The sequence below is a fragment of the Phymastichus coffea genome, unplaced genomic scaffold (assembly GCF_024137745.1).
Source record: "Phymastichus coffea isolate CEN01 unplaced genomic scaffold, Cenicafe_Pcof_1.1 PCOF00074, whole genome shotgun sequence".
Lineage (NCBI taxonomy): Eukaryota > Metazoa > Arthropoda > Insecta > Hymenoptera > Eulophidae > Phymastichus > Phymastichus coffea.
Genome location: NW_026706885.1, coordinates 94,208 through 119,696, shown reverse-complemented (window position 1 = coordinate 119,696; position 25,489 = coordinate 94,208). Strand labels below are relative to the sequence as shown.

Sequence of the window (25,489 nt, the reverse complement as noted above, 5' to 3'; positions counted from 1 at the left end):
GCGGTTTCGGTAGCATTTTGCGCTTTCGCTATATACGATCGCACGTGGAATTTCGCAAAGTAAATTTTTTTGTAGGCGAGCTTGGAGCTTGGAAGGTAATGATTTTATTGTACGCAATTGAATGGAAATTCGATAATTTCAAATGTTATTTGTACTTGATGAGCTTTGGCAAAGCATTTGCTGCGGTGCGATGGTTATCGTGAGCGTCGAGTGACATATGGACTCTTACAGGGTGTATCGGATTTGGCGAGATTTCGCTTAGAAGCGCGTTTTTGCTCTAACATTAAAGATACCGAATCGTTATTTTCAGTTTTTAACATGTTTCTCGTGAGATAAACATTTGAACTATGGAATTGCGTATATCGCGCTTTTGACAATATACGAAAGCCAAATCGAAAATGACGTTTTTCTCAAAACAATTCGTTGAAATGAATAATTCAACCGTGGTAAAAACACAACTTTGGCTTACAGTTACTGTCGCATGTGTGCTGAAATTAGAAGGCAAATCGAACGAACCAATCATGTTTTGTGTCCGTTAAAAGGAGCCTACTTTTTCTTTCATTCGTTTATATTTCATTTTATCATGCACATATTAAAGTTGCCATGTGACATTCACCGAATTAATTATCGAATTGGTGGACAACAAAATCATTCTCACATCGCGTCATTCGTCGAACTGTTTACGTACACGCGTACACGCGTGCAATTAACACCTACTATCGCTAGAAACTATATCAATTTTAGAGATCGGCTATCGTCCCGTCTTTTGCTTCCATCTTCAAATGTATTTACTCGGGTAGATCCTTTATTAGTAACTCCACTTGAATGAAATTCGCAATAATACGAACAATTGCTGCCTGACTGAAGTAGACCAGTTCTACTGCAACATCGCTGAATTTTAGTTACGCTTTCATTTTATTATATTTTCTTGCTTGTGGATCTCATGATTTGTATTTTTTTTATTATTTTACGTTATTTATGACAACTCAATACATAAAGGCAGTCGCAACTAGACGAGTTTTGCAGTAATACTGTAGAGAACTCGTCTGCGAAGCGCACCTATTCAAAACTTGAGCGCGGCATCGGTTCCGCATATAATGTATATTTATATATAGTAAAAGCCATGTGATTCCGCTCAACATTTGAGGTTAGCATTGCTGTTGACCACGCTTATTTTGTCAAAGTATACCTATAACTTCGAGTCGTGGTTAGTTCATCAAATTTATGATTTTGCGGTTTTGTTGATATCGGCAAAAATGTCTTACAAAGACAATTTTAACGTGTTTGTCGGTGGAAAGTCAGGGATTTTCAAAGGAGTGAACGTCAAGGAACAATCATGCGTGATGAAAAATATACAAAATTTAGTCTCTATCACCAATCATCATGAAGTCACTTGTATGTCCTGGGGTGATGATCACGAGATGGAGATTTTGTTGGGGTGCGGTTCAAAAGGTGTGAGAAGTATTAAGATTTACGACTCTGAGAGTCATACCTTCAAGACGTCGTTTATTTGCGATCTCGGAGAAGGTAACATCAATGGGATTGCAAGGTATGACAGTCATATTTTAACTGCAGTAGATTCTGGCCATGTGAAGTTGTGGAAAAACAGTGAGAGGGAAGAAAACGTACTAAATGTTGGTGGAAATTTACTGCGTATGCGTCAATCTAATCAACAGAAAAATATCATTGCTGTGGGAGGAAATGAAAATCCATTGAAGTTGTTTGATTTGAAGAAGAATGTTAATACTTTCACTGCTAAGAATATGTCAAACGATTGGCTACAGTTGAGAGTACCTGTCAATGTTACAGACATATGTTTTTTAACAGACAATACAAAGATTGTTACCATTGGTAAATATGGTCATATACGTTTGTATGATACTAAAGCTCAAAGGAGACCTGTTATCAACTTGGAAATGACAGGAGAGGCTTTGAAATCACTGTCAAATTGTGTTAATGATAGACAAGTAGTTTGTGGAACAGGAAGAGGTAGAATCAATTTGATAGATTTAAGGAAAGTTGGTAAAATACTAAATACATATAAGGGACCAGTTGGTGCAGTCACAAGTATTGGAGTTAGCAGAATAGAGCCTTATGTTGTTAGTGTAGGTTTGGACAGGCACTTGTATGTTCATGATATTAATTCAAAGGCATTGTTGAAGAAAGTTTATCTGACATCAAAATTATCATGTATGGTATTACGTTCTGACTTTTCTATAAAGGAGGCAGAAAAAGAAGAAAATGCTGCAAATAATAGTGATGACAATCTTATTGGTTCAGAAATAGAGTATACTGACAATGAAAGTGAAGAAGAGATATGAAAGATATTAGTATATTTGTTGAATACAAGTGTGAATGAGTATTTTTGTACATAGTGTTAATAAATATCAATTTTTAATAAATTCAATATGTTTATTTCTGAACATTAAAAACCTGTGTAAATGGCTGAAAAAAGCTTCTTATCTTAGTTCAATTACATAAAATATCTCTATATGTTAGACTTCAATTGCAGATAAATATTATGCAAAATATTATAATTATAAATTATTCAAGAATAGTACTCTACAGAGAAATTATGAATAAAATCCTTACATCATATTCATTGTCAAATTAACTATAAATTACTCTAATGAAGTTTAACATAGCTGGTATGCATAATGATCTTTGAAATTATAGCTTCAGAAAAATTAAACAAACAAAATTTATAATTTAACACTGTTAGAAAAATAATCGAATCTTCTAGAATTAAAAATTTAAACCCCCTCACTTTTCAGGAGATTCGCCATAAAGGTCACAGAGTTCCATGAAAATTTTGCGTGACAGTGACTTTCTGGAGTGCGGTGTATCTGTAGGTTCGAGATCTAGACAAGACTGGAACCTCTTAACGTCGGGAGTTACTAGGAACGTGCCGTTCATTTTAAGAGCCATGTATTCTTTAAGTGGTCGCTCAACTTTCTTATCCCACTGTCTAATGTTCCACGATGCCATTGGCGCTTTCATTGGCGATGCAGGTAGAGACTTTGAAGAAGTTGGATGTTCAACGTTCAACTCGTTTTCCAGCATCGTGAAACTGTCATGATTATCTGATTCTGAAATCGACAACCGCTTGGCTGCCAATCTGGCAGATCGTCGTCGGTTGGAGGAGTCGCAGTACGATCTTCGTACTAGCTGTTTTGGAGTTTTCGGTGTTGTGGGGGTGATGTGCAAATTGCATTGATTTTCCTTATTTTCATATTCATACTTGTGTAACTCGTCACCCTCGCACGATACTTCACCAATTGTTGACAGACGAGCCAAGTCGCTTAGATTTACCGGTGACATTTTTGCTTCTTGTTTTTTATCTACTTCATTCACCAAGATCTTTATAGGCAATGGTAATTTTTCTTTTGGTATTTTTTCTGCTAAATCTGATGGCTTAACGTGGCTAACTTCTGCGCCTAACAACTCTGCTTCAAAAGTTAAATTATTCATTTTTATACTTTTTTCGACAATTTCGGTGGTGTCAGATTTATCATAATAAACGTTAAATTTACTAGATATATTCGATTTTTCGGTATCATTGAAACTTTCATTTGATTTCATACATGGTTCTGTGTTACTACTGCTTAGCATAGTATTAACAAAACTTAATACTTGTTTCAGATTTGAGACTTGAGCTTCACAAGTTTCAATAGATTGTTCAAGAAAAGATTTAAACTGTATCATACTTTTGGCATCTAATTTATTAATTCCTGAAAATTCAAATTCTGTTTTTTGAAATCTCTGAATATGAATTTGATCATTCTGAGGGCAACTCTGTAATTCTTTGATATTACTCAGATTTTGCATCTTTGAATAAGGAAGTTCTATACTATTACGGTTGTTCAATTCACTCTTCCTTTTTGAAGGACTCATTATAACTGATGGTCTGATTTCAAATTTTCTCAAATCAGATGTACTTTTCGATAAAAATGTACAGCGATTAAATAGAGGAGATGTCATTGTATATTTATCTCGTGTAGTATACAATGACTGTTGTTTATCACCTGAGTCAGGTGTTGAATAAGCTGATTCTACAACTTCATTTTGTTCTACCTTTGACAAGATACTTTTTCGAGCAACTGCTTGTGACTTTCTTGTATCCATGACACGTAAAGGTCCATTTGTTTGTCTATTTACATTTGTAATAGTACTCTTTCCACTTTCTCTAGTCAGAACTTTGGATTTTGTTCCAGTTTTATTTATGAAACTGTTTTTAATACTATTAGGAGGTAATAGAAAACTTTGTCTATTTTTGTTCTTAGCTTGAGCACTTCTAGACTCAGATTCTTCATTACTACAAATTTTTACTTTCTTTGGCTTTGCAGTCTTGCTCGAATTTTCTTTATTTTCTAACCCAAAGTTTTGCGGAGAATCCAAAGTTTGATACAACTGTCTACGGACTTTACTTTCCCCATATGATTTTCTACTTAATAAAAATAAATCCTCATCTATGAAAAAATGTTAAATTATTTAAGGGATTAAGAATTATTAATACTATAATTTGAATAAGCTATATTCTTACCATTTTCATTTTTTGGCTTACGACAACTTTGAGTATTTAAGTATGGCTGCATCAATCTTTTGGGACGAGCCTTCTTCTTTTGTGTAGATACTAAAAAAATATACATTTAAGTTTATATATATATATATATATCAGATAAACTATTTTGTTTGAACAAATACCTGATGTTAAAGTTGAACTATTTCTATCTTTGTGGGAGCTTAATAAATCTTTTATTAAAACTGGTTGCAGCATTCTTGAAGCTATTTAAAAAAGAATATTAATAATAATATATAATTAGCATATTTTGTTTTCAACTTACGATTCTTTTTCCCATCTGAAAGTGGACAAGTATGGGTTGGAGTAACTTTAATCCTCACAGGAAGTAAAAAATTAGTTTTATTTCCCTAAAACACAATACAAATATATATGTCCCATTAGTTTCACTATTTGATAAAATTCTGAATGATAACAATTGAACTCACACTCGAAGCTGTTAATTCGGATAAGTATCCATTCCGTGAAGCAGGAGTGTGTTTAATACTCTTATTTAATGCCATTTTGGTGATTTAATTTAAAAATTTACACCTGTAGATGATAAAAACATATTAAAAATACTTTTTTAAATACATTTGACATGGTTTGAATTTCAAACAATCGCCACCTACCGTCGTAAAGAGAAGCTAAATTTTTCCGTTGGTTATTTAAATGTGACAATAACAAATAGTTTGATTAAATTGACATTCTTAGAAAACTCATGTATTTAAATAAACACCAGCTTGCATATTACGATGAATTCCAAATCAAAATATTTGTTTATTGACATTTCACTGTAATCGCGAATAGTCAATTTTGCTTCAAATCCGTTTCAACACTCGTGTATTGCATTCGTTTTTCGTTTCACTAAGAAGTATTAAAGACAGTCAGCAAGGTAAAAGCATCTATGAATGCTCACATTTCAGTTGATTTCGATAAAAAATAACTTCGATCTTCATAATTGCGACTGCATGTGCGTTTTTTTGTTATTAATATGCTTTGGCATTTTACCGCGCCACTTGTTTGTAAGCAAACATATCTATACTGATACTACTGTAACTATGTGTATGTGTAGTTTCGTCTCTTTCCCCTCACCGTGATAACTATCGCCATCTCCATGCTCCTCGGTCGATGGGTCCAAGCGCCATCTGCCAAAGTTAGAAAACCACTGGTTCTGTTCTGGTTCATAGTTGATTGATTTATTGATTATCGATATTGAGTATGCACATATATTGCACAAATGTACGTCAAAATTATATGTCAAAATTAATTCGTGTAAGCTATTTTGCATCGAAAAATGAATGCAATATTGAACTGTTAAGAATGAACTATAGTTATACATTTGCTGATTCCTAATTGGATAATAAATAATTATAAAATATAACTATTATATTGCAGTATTTAGAAATATATAATAGTATTCCAAGAATAAGTTTGGGTGTTAGTTCTTTTTTTCAAATCTAACTCATAAAACGCCTAATTATATCGGGTGCGCTTAGATTCGATTTATATATAAAGAGAGACTAAATATTTCTTACACTTTCACTTTCGGCACAGAATCATTATAAAAACAAAATTATTTTATTTAGACTCTGATGAGACAGAATGTTTGTTTCATTCATCTATTTTATGGGGCTCTGATAAAGTGTTTGTCTTCATTCACTTTTCGATTGTGGCAAAAATTAGTATAATCGTTTCATTCTCTATATTTTTATGTTGCATACCTGTACTGCTTTATTTTTCTAACGAATGTACATTAACGGGAATAAAGTGCTCATAGTTAAATCATAAGTAATATAAAATCCTGTGGAGCTTACAGTAATGTATTCTATTTAAATAACAATTTGATTTCCTGTCATGGAATACACATCAATTTAATTATTTATATATTTATTTTTTCCTATAAAATTTGAAGATAAATTTTAACGATTCTTTATCTTCTATAGCGAACTAATATTATCAACATTCAAATCACTGTAGATATGTATACATACATGGCATCACTGAGTCCAACATCAGTTCATGCAGTATATATTTGTCAGAAATATATTTCGAATATTATCGGAAATTTATTTATAACTAAATAGGCACAGTGATGACTTTTAACGAAATATGAGCGCTTTTTGGCTTTATTAAATCAATAGTCGTGAGTGAGCTGTGATCAAAATTTTTATCTCTAAGGGTGTACTTGTCTGCCTCTGTGCCAAGTATTTACTTTAAGCGGTGTTCATTATATTTGAGTGCTTTTCAAATTAATTATAAATCAATGTCAAAATAACCGTCAAAATATTTATCGCGAGAATTAAATAAGACAATCCTACAAAGCATGCGCAAGCCGAATCAACCAATCGTGAAGAATCGTGTAAAAGACGCACAATCTACGATTGGCTTTTCTATCGCGCAATGGCGCAGCTCGGATCGCTTCATCATACGGGTGTACTTTATGAAAAGGCAAAAAGTAATAGTAGACTTTATTATAATACAAAGATCGAATTTCCCGATAGATTATCAAGATCAATGCAATTATTGGTAAATTAGTTAGAATAGCTTATGGATGACATACGATTTTCGTGTAAGGTTTCGAACTTTTTAAACGAAACTTTTGAATTCAAACTGCGTTTTTTAACTTTTTACAGCGTTGCCAGAATTCAATTGTTCAAATTCTCATTTTATGGTATGAGAATACAAATCGTAATGTTGATGCAATATAATATATCAATATTTTATCAGTATTATTCATGTGTTTGTTATGCATTTTGAATAAATCATCAAATATTTCTTTATATAATATATGAAAAAATGAATATCTAATTGATATTATTACCTTATTTATTAATATCTAATTTCATTCTCATATAATGAATGCAGACAATTTATTTTTTATTCAAAGGTGAATTCTCAGATATTTGCTTGTGATACTCGCATCACTGTTGTTTCTAAGCATTCTTTTTTAAGAAACTATTATAGGATGTATAAATGTCGCAAAAGATAATTAATTCGTTGCGCGCGCACCAAATTTCATAACGGTGTGTTTAACTATTTTGTATCGTGACAGTTCATTGAATATGATGTCAGATGTGTTCTATGATTCCATTATCATTAATAAAATTGCGTAACAATCATAAAATGACGATCGTCAAGATTTCATTTTACTAAAACATTCAATGAAAATTTGTTAAGTCAAAAAAGAATTATTGAAAATAAATGAATTAAATCGTTTGATCGTAATTAAGACAAAACAATCCGTTTCTTGTGACTGGAAAACGTCATGCAACAGCATTGCGAACAGCTTTTTGATAGGTCGCGGTCACATCATTACATTCTGGCAACGTCGTAAAATCTATGTTGCAGTGGGGACAAAGAGGTTCGCTCGCTGCGTTCACACAGGTTACATACAATAAAAAGAGAGGGAAAAAGTGTGAGCATAGAAAGAGATGAAGCGAGCACATAGCTAAACAGCGCGCAGCTCTAAGGGTCTGTCTCCATAGGGCCTGTCCGAGCCGGCCGAGATTTTTTATGGGCACGCCATCTCTATAATTTCGTGTTCAATGGCGAGTTTCATAGTGAATGCGAGAAACGCATCTATGGAGTGGCAGTACCCGTGGTTTGAAGTTTCCTGTCTGGCTGTCTCTATGCTCTGGCTATCCTCCATGTTCCTGCTCCAATTTTCATTCGGTAAGTTCGTAATTAATAATAATTCGTAAATAATTCCTACTTTTATTTTCATAAAATTGCAAGTTTCATAATCCCTTTTTAGAGTCATATGCACGAAGAGTTAGGCTTTCGAAATCCGTCAACTGTCAAATGATAAGTAGTAGCAGCAGCAGCAGTAGTAGTTGTAGTAGCAGTAGTAGCTGAGGGCAGGTGGTAGGTGAGAGAATCACAATGGCAGCCGAAATCAAGCCCGCGCCCGGGATGAACCAGGACAAGTTCAGCTCCAAGAAGCCTATACTTCTGTCGAAGCTCGAAGGTTGCAATGACGACGTCAATGCCGCCGTTATCATTCCCAGGGTTGACGGCGTCATCAGCGTCTGCGACGACAGGTCAGACTCACTTTTCTATTGTGTTTGCAATGCTTCTGATACTCGATGCATATCTATATGATGTATATACGATTAATTTATTTACATCGCATGCTTCTAGCTCGACTCTTATTGGACTCATTGTTTATAATGCAAATAGCAATCGTACAGTCACTTGCATCTTTTGTTAGACTTTTTTCAGACTATTTTTTGCATTGTACATATTTTTTACTCCTATTTTTTCATGTAATATATAATTTAATTAAATTATAGGTAAAACAGCAAGCTTTTTGTTATAAGTAAATAATAATTGTATGACACCTGAACAATCTTTCTTTATCTGCAAGTTCTTAGATAGGATGATTCAGACTGATTGCTTTATCTATCTGGCCTTTAAGCAATGTTTTGCTGTATTTTAGTTATGAATAAATTTTCTAATTACTATTGCAGAACTGTCAGAGTTTGGTTGAAACGTGACTCAGGACAATACTGGCCAAGCGTATGCATGTACATGGTTGCAGCACCAATCTCTCTTGATTTTTGTCCTGAAACCAGACAGCTGTTTGTTGGATTAGATAATGGTAGTATAAATGTATTTATCAAGATCAAATTCATTTATAATTTTTTCAAAAATTGTGAATCAAACGAATTTTTGGTTTTGTAGGAGTTTTTATTGGAAAGCGATTACAATCGTATGACAGCCATTCGAGAATACATGGCTCATCAAGCAAGAGTTGCTGCAGTAGTTTTTTCTTTGAGCTGTGAATGGGTACTTAGTATAGGTAGAGACAAATTGTTCCAGTTCCACAGTACTGAAAATGGAAAGGATCACATCAAATAATATGTTCAATAATCCAAAAGGTAACGTCTACAAAAAGTTGCTGTACCACATGCATGGAACATACACCTACAACATGGTGAGCATTATTAAAAATTTATAATAAAAAAACCTTTTGTTTTTCATAGTATATATATATATATATATTTATATGTAAACAATGAAATAACAAAACTATAAGAATTAAAGGTTATAAATGCACGTTTTTTTATTCAATATTTTTCTTAAATTCTACAATGTACAAAATTATTTCCTTCGTACATTGGTATTTTCTTGATTCTGGTATTTTACTGTAACCAGATGCAATTAATTTTAAAAATGGTTCAATTTCTGGCATTCGATCAGTCGTGGTAGTTGCTACATTATTTTGTATTATTTTCATCAATTTTACGCTTTCATCAATGGTTTTTTGTAAGTCATCGCCATCATCTACTTTTCGTTTCCGACAAAATTTATTGGTGATTTCAGATTTTGTTATAAACTCCACGTCGTCTGAAGAAATTTGTAGTTCATGACTCAGATATGGATCAAGCCAACTCATCTCATTATACAATTCCCAGGTCACTTCGGGTTTTCTTTCTGATCCAGATGGCTGGTATTTGCGTTTTTTTGCTTTTTCTCCTTTAAATTTTTTTACTAAATAGAACCATCTCGCTTCAATCTCTTTTTCTATTATTGATTAATGAATATTATATATACATATATATATTTTTTTATTTAAAATAAAGATTTATAGTGTATGAATTTCACCTGTAATGTGCACTTCGTATAGTTGATAAATCGCTTGGGAAATAGTTTCGAAAACTTGTGTTCGTTGCGATCTAAATTCAGTATAATATTTGTCATTCGACTTATCGTAAATAAAATTGTTTGGTTTCACCATTTGTATGATAACTTCATCAAGTAGTATATCTTTTTCAGTGTTTCCACTCATTTTTTATTTATGGCAAATTCAATCGAAGAACTATTGTCAATTTGAGGTTATCGGAACTGCTTTGCTACGCATTTAATTTTGAATAAGGATATACATCCATTTTCACCTCGTACAACGTACATTGAGTGTTGTGCTACACCTGAATTTGAGGTTATCCGACCTGCTTTGCTGCACATTCATTTTCATAAATATCTAAAATTAAAACTAATGTATTTGTTACTAAATACTTAAAACTAATATACCATTTGTTTTTTTGTTTTTTTCAAGTTTCTACACAATATGGAGGAGTCTTTTGGAAGAAATATAAATCTCGATAAAAAAATTTGTGTTTATTTGAAAAATTATTCATGTTTGTATGATAAAACACATGAAAACTATTATTTAATAAAAGTCAAAGATAAGGCTTTCAATGAAATAGCTGCTAAAATTAATTCTGACAAAGAGTTAAATGTCCTATTGACTGGTAAGTTATCATTTATATTATTATAGTATTTTTTTATATACAGAGAGTGAAAATACATTAACTGCATTTACTTTTGTTTTAGGTGCTATTGTAAGAAAGGAATGGGAAAATATAAGAAGGACTTTTGTTAGAAAATTTAACAAACCTCATTTAAGCAAGTACTACTTATACAATGAACTTCAATTTCTCATCCCTCACGTCATGAAAAAATACCAGTGTTTGGGATCAACAGAAAGTGATGAGCCGTCAACATCAAAAACTCAAGATATTGAAGTATGTAGTGAAAAGAATGATAAAATCATTCCACCAGTAAGCCAATGTTACTTTAATAAGAAAACTCATCTCGAAGAATTAGAAATGAAAGTTTTAAAAAATACAAGTACAGCTATGGAAAATATAAACATTTTAATGAAGGATAGTGATAATGAAGAGATTAAAGATAATTTTGTACTATGTATACAGCAAAGTTTGCAGTATGTCCCATCAACCCATGTGTTGGAATGTGTTAATGGGATATTAACTATTATGGATAAGTTTATGATATCTAATGAAGAATAAATATTAAAAATAAAGACTAACTGCTCTTATTTCTTTAATATATTTATTTTCTCAACTCATTTATATTGATTATTAGTAGTTTCATGTTTGAAAGATCCTGACATAAACCGTATTACAATATAAAAAAATATTTAAATATTATAAAGAACGTATATAATAAAAACGATTAATTTTTCTTTAAAAAACCATTCAATTCAGAATAAGTTATATTTATTAGTTACTATTTGGAAAACCTTTAACTATACACCTTTACAAAAAAGATAAATCTGAATGGCATTTACACGCATATGAACTTCTCCACCTCCTTGAGGATAATATCCTTTTCTTATAAACATCAAGCTCAAAGTTTCCACCAAATCTGTTCAACAGAGGTCTAAAAACATACTTAAATACTCTATATGAGGGCCAAAAGGTACATTAGTTCCTCCTTTGAGAATATAAGTTGCTGCCCTAGATGAAAATAGAGCACAAGGTAAAGTAACTTGAATGAGCAAACCAATACATCCAGCTGTTCTGGTGTCTACTATAAATTCTTGTTTTTTATTAAGAAAGGTCTCTTGGTATGAAAGTTAAGCAGGTTGAGCCTATTGCAGCTCCATGCACTTCAGCGTTACACATTTCTTTTAAAAATTTGACTCCTTCAAGATGCTGAGCTGACAAACCTGGTTTTGGACGACCTGCTCTTATGTTGCTAATCTCAATAGGAATTTTATAGAGTGCACTCAAACATAATGAAATTCGTAGCACTTGACCTCCTCCTTCACCGAGACTACCGTCGAGTTTTATTATTTTAATGATTGATTACATTCAGGTGAGTTGGCCACAGACTGCGGTATCAATTGCTTTGATGCAAAGACCATCTATTTATTGTAGCATTATTTGATATGCGATTATCGTCCTCAATCGTGCCCAGGACTACATGTGCTTCCTCTAATTGTATTAATTTCTTGCATTATCTTTTTTAATACTAATCTATGGCTCATCATATTGATGTCAATGTCAATTATACCTTCATTCTCGTTGGAAAACCACAGAATGAAATTATGACTTCTCATATTTTCCAAATTGAGATTGACAACACGAAAAGCTACTGGTACGTAGCGACGAAAATCATTTTGCATGATGTACTGAATGGTGAATTTCATTTTCACGTTAAGTTTTTCTTCTTCAAATGGCTTTGAATGTAAAACATTTTTCACAGATAGGTTATTCATTATTAAAGAATACTTTCTGGCATTCGATCAGTCTTCGTAGTTGCTACATTATTTTGTATTATTTTCATCAATTTTACGCTTTCATCAATGGCTTTTTGTAAGTCATCGCCATCATCTACTTTTCGTTTCCGACAAAATTTATCGGTGATTTCTGATTTTGTTATAAACTCCACATCGTCTGAAGAAATTTGCGGTTCATGACTCAGATATGGATCAAGCCAACACATCTCATTATACAATTCCCAGGTCACTTCGGGTTTTCTTTCTGATCCAGATGGCTGGTATTTGCGTTTTTTTGCTTTTTCTCCTTTGAATTTTTTTACTAAATACAGCCATGTCGCTTCAATCTCTTTTTCTATTATTGATTAATGAATATTATATATACATATATATATTTTTTTATTTAAAATAAAGATTTATAGTGTATGAATTTCACCTGTAATGTGCACTTCGTATAGTTGATAAATCGCTTGGGAAATAGTTTCGAAAACTTGTGTTCGTTGCGATCTAAATTCAGTATAGTATTTATCATTCGACTTATCGTAAATAAAATTATTTGGTTTCACGATTTGTATGATAACTTCATCAAGTAGTATATCTTTTTCAGTGTTTCCACTCATTTTTTATTTATGGCAAATTGAATCGAAGAACTATTGTCAATTTGAGGTTATCGGAACTGCTTTGCTACGCATTCATTTTCATAAATATCTAAAATTAAGACTAATGTATTTGTTACTAAATACTTAAAACTAATATACCATTTGTTTTTTTGTTTTTTTCAAGTTTCTACACAATATGGAGGAGTCAATCGATCAGAATCAATCGGAATTTATTTCTTTATAAAAACTGCCTTCTTATTTCTATTTTGTTAATATAGATTATTTATCTTTAAATATAATTATTTTGCCAGGGAACAGCTCCCTCATTGCTGAAATATTCTGCCAAGTTTTGCCGAATAAAAATAGGGTTTCGCATAACATTCTGATTAATTTGCCTATCTAAGTGTCTAAAATCGTCATCAACGTTGATTACATTTTTCGTAATTAAAAAATTATGTAACACTAAACAAGCGCTTATAATTAATTTATTCTTATCTAAATTATGAGCTAAAGCACTATTCAATAACTGAAATTTTGCACAAAGTATTCCAAATGCACGTTCTATAGTGAATCTGGCTCGGCTCAATCTATAATTAAAAATTCTTTCTTGATTTGACTGCAGCAATCTTCTATTGTACGGTTTCATCAAGTTAAATCCCAAACCAAAAATCTCGTCAGCGACTATTACGAAAGGTGATGATCTGTCACTGTTAGGCAACTTTGTTGGAGCAGGTAAGTTCAATTCATTGTTCAAAATTTTGTTATAAAAATTAGTATTTTGAAAGACACTGGAGTCGCTGAACGAACCTACAACATAAAGAAATTATTACATATAAATTAATTAAATTACTCTGTCTTTATTGTTTTAAAAAATTTATTCTTACCACCATCACCAAGGGTGAACCAAACAAATCTACTTTGTGCATCGCTGATTGCTATCAAAACTAAACTATGAAATTTTTTGTAGTTATAAAAAACACTTCCAGCATGAGCTGGTCTTTTTATTCGCATGTGCTTCCCGTCTAGAGCTCCAACACAATTCGGAAAATTCCATCTGTCTTCAAATTCCTGGGCAATACGTAACCAATCCCGTTCGTTGGGAAATTTCACGTAAATTGGCAGCAGAACTGAAGTAATAACGTAGCACGTTTCGTGTATGATTTTAAAAAATGTAGCTTTTCCAATTCGGTAGTGCGCGCAATAAGTTAAAGCATTTCCTCCTTGAACGAAATAACTGAAATTTTAATAAAAATTAATATTTATTTTTATTATGAGATGAAAATACTTGACATAATTGTATATAAATAGTTACTGTATTGTTATAGCCAGTCGAATATATGCAGAAATTGGCTCTCTAATATGATACTGCTTCTGCAACTGATCAGCAATTAACGTATACAACTCTTGAAAATTGCCTGGTGTCATCTTAAATTGATTTGTAAACTCTTCGTGATCATTGATTTGTAAATATTGGCATACTGTAGCAAATGCTCCTATAATATTCCTTATTCTCGGTACGATATGTGGCTTCACCCACCATCTCCGCAAGGCCTTCTTCTTTTTTTTTATAACTTTTAATGTTTTAAGCGAAACAAGTATAACCTGCATTAATGTCCAAATTCTCATAACTTTTCGTTCATCTAGTCTCATAATTAAAATCTGTAAAAATAAAAATATTTATTATAAATTCAGCGAATAAACACAAAGTTTAGAATAAAAAATAATTGTATATAACTTTTTTATGAAAAATAATGAGTAAAAATATATAGCGTATGCAATGCTCAGTTGTACCGCCTATGTTGCACGTTAATGGGTTATGATCCAATGAAAAGCCGAGATTGGTGATTTTATTTTCTTTGTTTCAGGACGCGTGCATGCCCACTACAGTGTGCATTGAACCTTCATTGTGTCAAGGCAGTTTTTATAAAGAAATAAATTCCGATTGATTCTGACCGAAAGTATTCTTTAATAATGAATAACCTATCTGTGAAAAATGTTTTACATTCAAAGCCATTTGAAGAAGAAAAACTTAACGTGAAAATGAAATTCACCATTCAGTACATCATGCAAAATGATTTTCGTCGCTACGTACCAGTAGCTTTTCGTGTTGTCAATCTCAATTTGGAAAATATGAGAAGTCATAATTTCATTCTGTGGTTTTCCAACGAGAATGAAGGTATAATTGACATTGACATCAATATGATGAGCCATAGATTAGTATTAAAAAAGATAATGCAAGAAATTAATACAATTGGAGGAAGCACATGTAGAGTCCTGGGCACGATTGAGGACGATAATCGCATATCAAATAATGCTACAACAAATAGATGGTCTTTGCATCAAAGCAATTTATACCGCAGTCTGTGGCCAACTCACCTGAATGTAATTAATGTTCCCTTGAGAAAATTGAGGGCATTCTTGAGGGAACTTAAATCGTCTTCAACTCCTATTGCGACAAAGGAGCTCGTTGAAAAATGGCATGCTGCATGTTTCACCAGTAGACACCTGTGGGATGATGCCAAAAATATTATTCGAGATGTTAGGTTGTTTTCTCACGTTTAAACATCTGATAATGATTTAACATATGATTATTAATAAATTTAAAATAATAAAATAAAACCTCTTGTAGTTGATTATTTCTAACCTATCTAACCTTTTCATGTTATGCATCTTATTGCTTGGTCTTGACACTATAAATTTTGTCGGAAACGAAAAGTAGATGATGGCGATGGCTTACAAAAAGCCATTGATGAAAGCGTGAAATTGATGAAAATAATACAAAATAATGTAGCAACTACCAAGATTGATCGAATGCCAGAAATTGAACCATTTTTAAAATTAATAATGCTCACCATGTTGTAGGTGTATGTTCCATGCATGTGGTACAGCAACTTTTTGTAGACGTTACCTTTTGGATTATTGAACATATTATTTGATGTGATCCTTTCCATTTTCAGTACTGTGGAACTGGAACAATTTGTCTCTACCTATACTAAGTACCCATTCACAGCTCAAAGAAAAAACTACTGCAGCAACTCTTGCTTGATGAGCCATGTATTCTCGAATGGCTGTCATACGATTGTAATCGCTTTCCAATAAAAACTCCTACAAAACCAAAAATTCGTTTGATTCACAATTTTTGAAAAAATTATAAATGAATTTGATCTTGATAAATACATTTATACTACCATTATCTAATCCAACAAACAGCTGTCTGGTTTCAGGACAAAAATCAAGAGAGATTGGTGCTGCAACCATGTACATGCATACGCTTGGCCAGTATTGTCCTGAGTCACGTTTCAACCAAACTCTGACAGTTCTGCAATAGTAATTAGAAAATTTATTCATAACTAAAATACAGCAAAACATTGCTTAAAGGCCAGATAGATAAAGCAATCAGTCTGAATCATCCTATCTAAGAACTTGCAGATAAAGAAAGATTGTTCAGGTGTCATACAATTATTATTTACTTATAACAAAAAGCTTGCTGTTTTACCTATAATTTAATTAAATTATATATTACATGAAAAAATAGGAGTAAAAAATATGTACAATGCAAAAAATAGTCTGAAAAAAGTCTAACAAAAGATGCAAGTGACTGTACGATTGCTATTTGCATTATAAACAATGAGTCCAATAAGAGTCGAGCTAGAAGCATGCGATGTAAATAAATTAATCGTATATACATCATATAGATATGCATCGAGTATCAGAAGCATTGCAAACACAATAGAAAAGTGAGTCTGACCTGTCGTCGCAGACGCTGATGACGCCGTCAACCCTGGGAATGATAACGGCGGCATTGACGTCGTCATTGCAACCTTCGAGCTTCGACAGAAGTATAGGCTTCTTGGAGCTGAACTTGTCCTGGTTCATCCCGGGCGCGGGCTTGATTTCGGCTGCCATTGTGATTCTCTCACCTACCACCTGCCCTCAGCTACTACTGCTACTACAACTACTACTGCTGCTGCTGCTACTACTTATCATTTGACAGTTGACGGATTTCGAAAGCCTAACTCTTCGTGCATATGACTCTAAAAAGGGATTATGAAACTTGCAATTTTATGAAAATAAAAGTAGGAATTATTTACGAATTATTATTAATTACGAACTTACCGAATGAAAATTGGAGCAGGAACATGGAGGATAGCCAGAGCATAGAGACAGCCAGACAGGAAACTTCAAACCACGGGTACTGCCACTCCATAGATGCGTTTCTCGCATTCACTATGAAACTCGCCATTGAACACGAAATTATAGAGATGGCGTGCCCATAAAAAATCTCGGCCGGCTCGGACAGGCCCTATGGAGACAGACCCTAAAAGCGAGGAAGCGAGAAGCGCGCGCTCGGCAGCCATTTTGTGCGTGAACGAAAGCAGCACGCATAAGAAGTGCTCTGAGCAAGTTGGCGCTCTCCTTCCTCCACCTCGTCGTCGGCGTAGTGGTTGTGCGACCCTCAATAGTACGCGTCTGATGTTTGCCTAGCGCGACCTAGTGCAACATCACGCTCGCTCGTCGGGCCGGTGCAATTTAATCTTTTTGGTTAGGTGTTGCCGTGTGTGTGTAGAAACTACCGCCACCGTCACCGCCACCGCAGCCGCCGCTGGTACCACCATTCGTGCGAGGAGAGCGGACGTGCGTGTGTTGTTAAAAGTAAGTAAGAAACAGCTCGCGGCGGGGCCACGATTCAATCTCGCTCCCGGATTTACCTGCTGGGCAAACCCTCGCAAGAGAGCGGTTATGCAACCTCCCGACAGCCAGCCACCTCCATCGAGACTGCGTTTCCCGGGGGATAACCTATGTTGCTATAACCTTATACATGTCAAATCCTACTTCTAGTAAAAGTTTTTAATTTGCAATTTATGTAGCCTGCGGATTTTCGCTTGTTTTCGTCTGTCTCTTTCGTGAATATGATTTCGCGACGAAGGTCGGCATCGTTATTCGCTAAGCGGCTTGCGTGTCCGTGAGGTGGCATTGGCAGATAGGCTACGTTGCTTTGTTTATATACGATGATTGTGTTTTGTCCAAGTGGTTATGTGATCGTGTTCAAACGACTTTCGACTCCTCTCGAGAAAGCGACTTTTTTTTGGCTGGCTCGTGGTATGTGCTTTGTTTTGCGGGCGCTCTAGTTTGGTATCTGATGCAAGAAAGCCCAGAAATTAACCGCGAGTGCCACGAAAATCAATAGCCTCTTGTTTTTTCCAGTGGTGACAGTGATAAAGTAGCATCTCAGCTCATCAGAATGGACGTTGCCGGTGATCTGACCCTGCAATGGGTCGAGGAAGTGGGTAATGTTGAAGAGGTAATATGCGACCTTGAAGCACAACTGGACACTCCTGTGGAAGAAGTGGTTGCAGCATGCGAAGAAGTAGAAGAGACTGTAGAGTCTGCTGTAGAAGGAAACACTTCTATGGGAGATACAGAGATTTTAATGGTTCCACAGAGTGATATTGAATCCATATATGTGATTCCGCAAGACCAGGGTCATGACTATCTCAATATACAAGTTACTGAAGAAGTCATTACTGATAATTGGGACAGATCTGGTCCTGATGATGGGTAAGTATTCTCAGACAATTGTTCTTAAGCTGAATATATGCTACTGTATATTAATTGTTTGTTTTATTTTTCAGTATGGAGGTACCAGAAACGAAAGTCTCACATGATAATTTACTAGAATATGATGATATGGAAATACCTTTACCCATTGATCAAGATTCTTATACTAATACAAGACCATACCCATGTGATTTTTGCAGTAAGAGATTTAGAAAAAAGGCTAATCTCATGAATCATATGGTTACACATCAAACGGATCGACCTCATGGTTGCAATTTATGTGGATCTAGATATGTGAGGAAGTCTGATTTAATGAACCATATGAAAATTCATGCTTATGCACCAACAACAACAGATGGATTGGATGACGATGGCTTAATAGAGGATCCTCTAGCTACTGGAGATGAAGTCAGTCATCCACTGAAAGGTAGACGTAAGAAAGTGCAAACAAATGTTCCTAGGAAGCGCAAAGCTCCTGCTGGTAACAAACGTACTATTGATGATGTAGCTAAACTGGATATGAGCAAGTAAGGTTTTTAATCTAAGATGAATTATTGATAATAATATTTTTTGACCTAACTGCCTGTTATGAACTTTTTTAGATGGACAGATCAGCTATCCACAGAACAACAAATTCCTCGTTGGCCAGTTACTGACTCATCTAAACCATATGTGTGTCAGTTTTGTGGACTTGGTTTTGCTAGGGAAAAAGCTCTAGCCTCTCATTCGAGAATACATGGTGGTGACACCCCATTCGAATGCACATCTTGTAATGAGATGTTCTGGAATGTAAATGCTCTTCAAGAGCATATGCGACTGAAGCATGGTTTGCGCTTGAGCCAGTCTGATGCAGATGATGGAGAAAATGAGCCATCTACATATGCTGGAGATGAGAGATTTGGTGAATACTTCTGTGACACCTGTGGGGTGCCATTCCACAGAATAGATCTTCTAAAACGCCATAGAAAGTATGTTTACATTTTAAATGAACTTCTACTTTTTTATATCAATATTGACATTTTTATTGTAAATATTATAGAATCCACATAAAACAAGAAGTTGACAATGTTGAGGGTTCCAGTCAACATCACGTTTGCAATGTGTGTGGTGAATGGTTTGAAGAAGCATTAGCGTTGTTAGCGCATGCTGAACTTCACGCCAGGTTATTTATTTTGTTGTGTTTATCCACTATCTTAATTTATTCATCAAATTACATCACTAATAAATGTATGTAGGTCACCTAGCCGTAGGTGTTTATTGTGCGGTGAAAGGTGTAGAGATGATGCGGAACTCGCTGAGCACGTTCGCGAATTACACGAGGAAGATGCACCGCCAAACACATGCATTTTGTGTGGAAAGACATGCAAAGACAAGCGCAGCCTATTGAAACATTCATGGATTCACAACACTGACAAAACTTTTGGCTGCACCAAGTGTGGTAAACGCTTTCACAGTAAAGCTAGATTAAGAAGGTACCTCTTCATTTGTATATTTTAATATATATAATTAAATGTAAATGGTTTTGATTAATCGTTATTACTTTAGACACATGGTGTCCCATCGAAATAAAATGGTTGCTTGCGACGAATGCGGAGAAGAATTCCCGGATGGTCGAGCTTTGGTCAGTCACAGGCATTCTCACAATAAGGAACTTGGTGGTCGCACGTTCCCATGCCGAGAGTGTGGCAAGACTTTTGGCAGTCGCAGTTCGCAACAAATACATATCCGTATTCATACCGGTGAGAGGCCTTATGGCTGTCGGTTTTGTTGGAAAGCCTTCGCGGATGGAGGCACTCTCAGGAAACACGAAAGAATACACACGGGTGAGAAACCATATGGTTGTGCCATTTGCCCTCGTGCTTTCAATCAAAGAGTAAGTGACATCGTCTATAATAAAGTTTTAAATTTTAATTAAGGGTGTGATTTTTAATACTCACTTTCATGATTAGGTTGTGCTACGTGAACACGTTCGAGCACATCATTCAGGTCCTGATCCTAAGTGCCACAACAGCTTAACGCCGTATATTTGTAAAGTTTGTAATGAAACATTGCCTTCGTCAGAGGAGTTGGTTGCTCATATTGTCGCTCACTGCGATGAGAACACAGCACTGCGGCGGCAACCGCAAGCAGGTCCGAGGAAGTATAAGCGCCGACGCAAACTTAAGCATGAGACAAATTTCACAACACGTATGAACGAGTCCTTCGATCTCCTTGATGGTCCTTCTGATTCTGATGAGAATCCCAAACGCAAACTTGGGAAAAAAACGAATCGTCGCTCAAATGTTGAAGAAGGTTACCAGAACGTGCTCAAGAGTTTCGAAAGCTCGTTGCAAAATATTAATTCGATTGTCAGTAATTCCAAGGCTTATACACCAAAAGCTAAAACCCCTAAAAAGAAGGTGAAGAAGGAGGAAAAAAAGAGTGTAACCATAGCTGGTATGGCGGATGCATCCACATCAAATCAGCCTGGAAGACCAAAAATGATCCATACGCAAAAAACGCGAGTATTGGTGGACGCTGGTACTGACGGCGTAAAAAAAGGTCAAAAAACAAAAACAATGGTAACAAGAACGCCGAAAGTTATGCCTGGTGAGCAGCAGTCACAGCAACAACAGAAGGTGTCTGGTGTTATTCCCGGTGGCGAGAGAAATAGACCGCGAACTAAAAATGTTAGTTATCACGTCGAGGGTAGACAAGCTTTATTACCCGCAACGTTTCCCAAGCCAAAGCTTGATGAACCAATACTGGAACCTGTGGAAGCCCCGTCCATCGAAATGGTCAACATAAAAATTGAACCAGAGCTGCAGAAAATTACTACAACTCCAAATCATCTAAACAGCAATGGCAGCCTCTTAGATATGAAAGATGAAAGTCCTGAGAAGGTGGTAATGGAAAAACCGTCGCCAAGAAAGCGAGGACCCGCCAAGAGAGGCAAGCGACGCACATTCCTTGGTACAAGGAAAGCCAAAGAAAAATCAATTATTGTTCCCGAAATATCAAGCAATGATCTCGAGGAGTCGACGATCAGTCAACCCGAAGAGCACCATCTACCCGAAGAAATAGAACAAGTGCAACCAACACATCTTTTCGAGTCGGTGGTCGATGGTAATAATCTCGATGTGGCTTTCGAAGCGAATGTCGTATCCGAACAAGTGGAAATGATGCAAGAGTCAATACTGCCGGATTTAGACAAAGTGAATCACATCGAAGAAATCGGTGCGAATAACAGCGTGAAATTAAGCGTAAAGGTAGAATCAGCTCCTAGCGGTTTGCTTGACGTGCACAGTCTCATTGGGTCGGTGGAGGAATCCGTGCCGGAAACCATTATACCCGACAACGTCGAGTATACTTGCGAGATGTGTTCGGCTGTGTTCTCCACGCGTGCCGAACTGCTCGTACATGTACCCATACATATTTGATTCAGCTCGCTTGTCAAGCATTTGTTCGTGGTTCTATTGAGGTTTGTTATTTAAAAGAGACAGAGATACATAATTGCAACCTGCGCGATTATCTTTTTACTTAGAAAACTTCGAGATTTTTTGCAATTTCACATGGGTACTGTTTATGAATTTAGCGGCGATTGAATATTTCCAGCGATAAATGTTTCTTTAAGAATTACTTTTCCTTCAGTATTTACACTGATCTTTGTGCAAGTACGCGAATCAGTTTAACCGAATAGATGAAAATCTTTGGACTGACAGTTTATAGGAACTTGCGGATTTTTTAATTCAGTAAATTATGATCTTGAATAGTGCTCATGTTTGATTGCATTTTCGGCACGCGAACTAAGCAGTTTCTTATCATCTAACGTCGAATTTAACTGCAATTAATTTCCTATGTATTGTTTTCGAATGTTAGTCATTCGCTTGTAGAAACATTGACCATACCCTATTTTTTCGTTCAAAAAACTTTTCTATTTCTAAAGTTTAAGTCAATTTTAATTAAAGTTGAGTCAAATAATTGTCTACTGGCAATTTTTTTCTACTTTGGCCGTATTTACGTTTTCTCCTTATTCATTCTTATCAAAGAAATGTTTCGTGCTGGCATCAAAATAATTAGGTAACGGTACGTAAAAAGGGAGAGACATAGTTATCCCACAGCTCTAATTGCATTGATAAACGGGTTTGATTATTGACTATATACATACACACAGTCATCGTACTGCTATATTTATAAACTTTGGTAAACGTTTTATATTATACAAGTTACATAGTTAGATTATCAGTAGCTATAGGTTGGAGCATGTTCTACGATTATATATTTTATCATCGTATAGCACTTTAAATCAGTTAAGTTGCTGCTATAGGATTTAAGTTATTCCAATACCTCCCACAAGCAATACCCGTCATGTGCATAATCGAGAATCGTTACAAAGTGTACAAAACATACAGAGACAACTATTTCCTCGCACCTAATATGCCACACACCAATGAACTAAACGCATACGCATGTAACACGTTAATTGCTTCGAGCTTCTAGATTGTACACTAATCGCAAGATTTCGCGTAAACCGTCAGTTTATGACGTACGAATTTTAACGGTGTTGTCGTTTCAGAACGACCAATGCATAATTTTTAAAGTGAACAAAAAAGTATGTGTATTTTGCGATGCTAAGTGTCTGAACTATATGTGGCACGCCATCGTTATAATTGTATTTTGGACAAAATTTTGTACAAATTTTTTAAGTGTTTGAACAATTTAGCGACCATTAAAAAAATTCTTAATCAAATTTCACTTAAGCAAGTACATGATCTGCACAAATTATATAACGGATAAAAGAAAATATGATTCAATAGTATAGTAATAGTATATATTGCATTCATGTATTATATATGAACATTTTTTTTAAATATAATATGTTTGACGTTTTCAAACACGCGTACAATTTGAAAATATTTAATATGTGAAATGTAAATTTCATATGATATCCTGGTTAATTATATAAAAAATCTGTAAATAACAAGATAAAATTTTTTTTTATTCAAAGTATCCATATTTACGTACTAATCACACGATATTTCCTTGCGCACCAATGAGCCAAATAAACAGCTTGCTTACCTTTATATTAATAAATCGTGTAAAAATAGACAACCATATTTAGTGAATTCCACTAACAAATAACTCATTTTTAGAATAAAATTAAACTATTTGTTGACCTCTGCATTTTCAGACTACGTCGTGGTTTGCAAAAATAGAAACGTTAATATGAAAATATAATTTTAGCAATGTCAATTCTACAAAATTTTCATTTAGGTAAAAATGGTTGTAATTTATTTTCATTCTTTATCAATGGTAAGTTTAGAAATTATAATTTTAAATCTGCTAAATCAAAATTTTTCAAAACTAACGTATTCTATAAATATTTATTTTAATTACAAAAATGTAGGTGTACAAAAATGTACAGTTTTAGCTAATAAAAATTTTGGTACAATATTTTGTTAAATAGATCATAGATAGATAAAAAAAAAGGCATAACTGTTTATCTGGCAACAGATGATTCTTTGTACTATTTGTACTTTGTTATTAATCTAAGTATAGGGAAATCATTAAAGAAAATGTAACTTGAACAATATTTCATATTAGTTCAATGAAACGTTGTTTTCTTAAAATATCTCCAACAAACGGAAATTACTGTCATTTATTACTAACGAAATATTTTATTTTTATGTATCAACAACACAAAAATAACTTTTTCTTTGATTAACTATAAGTACATGGTGTTTCGTGAAAAACCAAGAAAAAAACAAATATGATTAAAATACAAAATTAAAACATGAATCTGCTAAGAACTATTAAAAATTAAACAAGAATCTACTTAGAACTACTTTATACCTTGTAAATACTGTCAGAAATTTATATTATAGCAAAAAGAATTGAAATTGAAATGAAAAACCACTTAATAATAAGTGTATGTTTCAATTACTATGTAAATACAGATATTTACATGGAATGATCCTTTTTGTCTGATGACATGTATTCACGAAAATCTTTCAGCATAAATATTTTTATTCAACATTTGAATCATATAAAAAATAATTTGGATGTTAAATGAAGTAAATAGTAACAAATGATTGTTGAAAAAAAAAACGAAATATTGTAGAAAAAAAACGATGTTTGGAGTGATATAGTTAAACCATTTATCGAAACTTGTGGAGCAGAGTATAAATGTGTAAGTAATGGTGGTCTTGTCTTAAGATTATATAAACTAAATATACATAGTCTCACACGCAGCATAAATAATGTGTTGTAGCGTAATATAAGCAAATTTAAGTCGTTTCTAAGAAAGAACCCTCTATTACATGTACCATTTCAGTTGTAATCTAAAATACATTGTATATTTAGATATACATGAATATATTTAAGCATTGAAAAAAAATCTTTATCTGAAGTAAAATGAATATTTTGCCAAGGAGAAAGAAAAAATATACATTGTACATATTATCTTATGGATATATGATATGGTGGCGTCATTTACTGTTAACTGTAGTTGTATTTTCCTTTGAATAAATGATTATTAGATATGTCAAAAGCATAGTTTAATTTAAAAAAAAAATTTATTTGTTCATTAATTGAAACATTGTGAATTCAAAAAGTAGAAATACTTTCAGAATCATAGTCAAATGACTTGTTAACAGTAGCAAGTTGCTAATAGTAATGTTAAAACATGATTATGCTTGATTTGAATATATATGCAGATATTCATTTACTGTTGATGACACATTTTCACTAATATTGAAAGAAAAT

At 33.9% G+C, this 25,489-nt stretch overlaps 5 protein-coding genes across 14 annotated transcripts; 3 read left to right on the top strand and 2 right to left on the bottom strand.

Annotated features, from left to right (window-relative positions):
• The first annotated feature begins 1,131 nt into the window (after positions 1–1,131).
• Positions 1,132–2,363, top strand: LOC131668156 (WD repeat-containing protein 74). The gene has a single exon (XM_058942076.1). It carries the CDS (start codon positions 1,257–1,259, stop codon positions 2,319–2,321), a length of 1,065 nt encoding a protein of 354 aa, XP_058798059.1. The 5' UTR covers positions 1,132–1,256; the 3' UTR covers positions 2,322–2,363.
• An 82-nt stretch (positions 2,364–2,445) lies between these two features.
• On the bottom strand, positions 2,446–5,637 carry LOC131668152 (uncharacterized). The gene is made up of 6 exons (XM_058942062.1): positions 5,191–5,637; positions 5,008–5,110; positions 4,845–4,929; positions 4,705–4,785; positions 4,544–4,633; positions 2,446–4,469 (listed from the first exon to the last, which is right to left on the bottom strand). The coding sequence occupies exons 2-6, from the start codon at positions 5,080–5,082 to the stop codon at positions 2,764–2,766; spliced, it is 2,037 nt and encodes a 678-aa protein (XP_058798045.1). The 5' UTR covers positions 5,083–5,110; positions 5,191–5,637; the 3' UTR covers positions 2,446–2,763.
• Positions 5,638–8,085: 2,448 nt separating this feature from the next.
• On the top strand, positions 8,086–11,393 carry LOC131668159 (uncharacterized). 4 transcript variants are annotated; one of them, XR_009302245.1, is made up of 7 exons: positions 8,086–8,233; positions 8,316–8,601; positions 9,031–9,161; positions 9,245–9,497; positions 9,887–10,013; positions 10,620–10,815; positions 10,898–11,393. XR_009302245.1 is itself a non-coding variant. In XM_058942081.1 (5 exons), exons 3-5 carry the CDS (start codon positions 9,399–9,401, stop codon positions 11,371–11,373), a joined length of 771 nt encoding a protein of 256 aa, XP_058798064.1. In that variant the 5' UTR covers positions 8,461–8,601; positions 9,031–9,161; positions 9,245–9,398; the 3' UTR covers positions 11,374–11,393. The 4 variants fall into 4 exon arrangements, 2 of the variants coding, with proteins under 2 accessions (XP_058798064.1, XP_058798065.1); XR_009302244.1 differs by lacking the exons at positions 8,086–8,233; positions 10,620–10,815; positions 10,898–11,393 and adding an exon at positions 10,340–10,613 and having other exon boundaries at positions 8,444–8,601; positions 9,031–9,172; XM_058942081.1 differs by lacking the exons at positions 8,086–8,233; positions 9,887–10,013 and having other exon boundaries at positions 8,461–8,601.
• Positions 11,394–13,023: 1,630 nt separating this feature from the next.
• Positions 13,024–17,075, bottom strand: LOC131668154 (uncharacterized). Of its 7 annotated transcripts, none has more exons than XM_058942065.1 (8): positions 16,935–17,075; positions 16,375–16,505; positions 16,039–16,291; positions 15,840–15,918; positions 15,563–15,691; positions 14,499–14,845; positions 14,071–14,420; positions 13,024–13,993 (listed from the first exon to the last, which is right to left on the bottom strand). In XM_058942065.1, the coding sequence occupies exons 6-8, from the start codon at positions 14,834–14,836 to the stop codon at positions 13,476–13,478; spliced, it is 1,206 nt and encodes a 401-aa protein (XP_058798048.1). In that variant the 5' UTR covers positions 14,837–14,845; positions 15,563–15,691; positions 15,840–15,918; positions 16,039–16,291; positions 16,375–16,505; positions 16,935–17,075; the 3' UTR covers positions 13,024–13,475. The 7 variants fall into 7 exon arrangements, with proteins under 7 accessions (XP_058798048.1, XP_058798051.1, XP_058798050.1 ...); XM_058942068.1 differs by having other exon boundaries at positions 15,840–15,876; XM_058942067.1 differs by lacking the exon at positions 15,840–15,918 and adding an exon at positions 15,279–15,518.
• Positions 17,076–17,698: 623 nt separating this feature from the next.
• LOC131668151 (zinc finger and BTB domain-containing protein 41-like) lies at positions 17,699–25,487 on the top strand. The gene is made up of 8 exons (XM_058942061.1): positions 17,699–17,839; positions 18,392–18,745; positions 18,820–19,272; positions 19,348–19,713; positions 19,785–19,907; positions 19,981–20,217; positions 20,291–20,618; positions 20,695–25,487. The coding sequence occupies exons 2-8, from the start codon at positions 18,429–18,431 to the stop codon at positions 22,162–22,164; spliced, it is 3,294 nt and encodes a 1,097-aa protein (XP_058798044.1). The 5' UTR covers positions 17,699–17,839; positions 18,392–18,428; the 3' UTR covers positions 22,165–25,487.
• Positions 25,488–25,489: the final 2 nt, after the last annotated feature.

Excerpts from the sequence above, each read along its gene's own strand:
- LOC131668154 (XM_058942069.1), bottom strand. The coding sequence starts at position 14,836 with ATGAGACTAGATGAACGAAAAGTTATGAGAATTTGGACATTAATGCAG. Across the intron at positions 14,421-14,498 it reads CGACTGGCTATAACAATACA|TTATTTCGTTCAAGGAGGAA; the intron begins GTAACTATTTAT and ends TTAAAATTTCAG. Across the intron at positions 13,994-14,070 it reads GTTCACCCTTGGTGATGGTG|GTTCGTTCAGCGACTCCAGT; the intron begins GTAAGAATAAAT and ends TTTATGTTGTAG.
- LOC131668152 (XM_058942062.1), bottom strand. The coding sequence starts at position 5,082 with ATGGCATTAAATAAGAGTATTAAACACACTCCTGCTTCACGGAATGGA. Across the intron at positions 4,786-4,844 it reads TTCAGATGGGAAAAAGAATC|CTTCAAGAATGCTGCAACCA; the intron begins GTAAGTTGAAAA and ends TTTTTTAAATAG. Across the intron at positions 4,470-4,543 it reads TAAGCCAAAAAATGAAAATG|ATGAGGATTTATTTTTATTA; the intron begins GTAAGAATATAG and ends ATTTTTTCATAG.
- LOC131668151 (XM_058942061.1), top strand. The coding sequence starts at position 18,429 with ATGGACGTTGCCGGTGATCTGACCCTGCAATGGGTCGAGGAAGTGGGT. Across the intron at positions 20,218-20,290 it reads AGTAAAGCTAGATTAAGAAG|ACACATGGTGTCCCATCGAA; the intron begins GTACCTCTTCAT and ends TTATTACTTTAG. Across the intron at positions 20,619-20,694 it reads CTCGTGCTTTCAATCAAAGA|GTTGTGCTACGTGAACACGT; the intron begins GTAAGTGACATC and ends TTTCATGATTAG.
- LOC131668156 (XM_058942076.1), top strand. The coding sequence starts at position 1,257 with ATGTCTTACAAAGACAATTTTAACGTGTTTGTCGGTGGAAAGTCAGGG.
- LOC131668159 (XM_058942081.1), top strand. The coding sequence starts at position 9,399 with ATGGAAAGGATCACATCAAATAATATGTTCAATAATCCAAAAGGTAAC. Across the intron at positions 9,498-10,619 it reads GAACATACACCTACAACATG|TTTCTACACAATATGGAGGA; the intron begins GTGAGCATTATT and ends GTTTTTTTCAAG. Across the intron at positions 10,816-10,897 it reads GTTAAATGTCCTATTGACTG|GTGCTATTGTAAGAAAGGAA; the intron begins GTAAGTTATCAT and ends CTTTTGTTTTAG.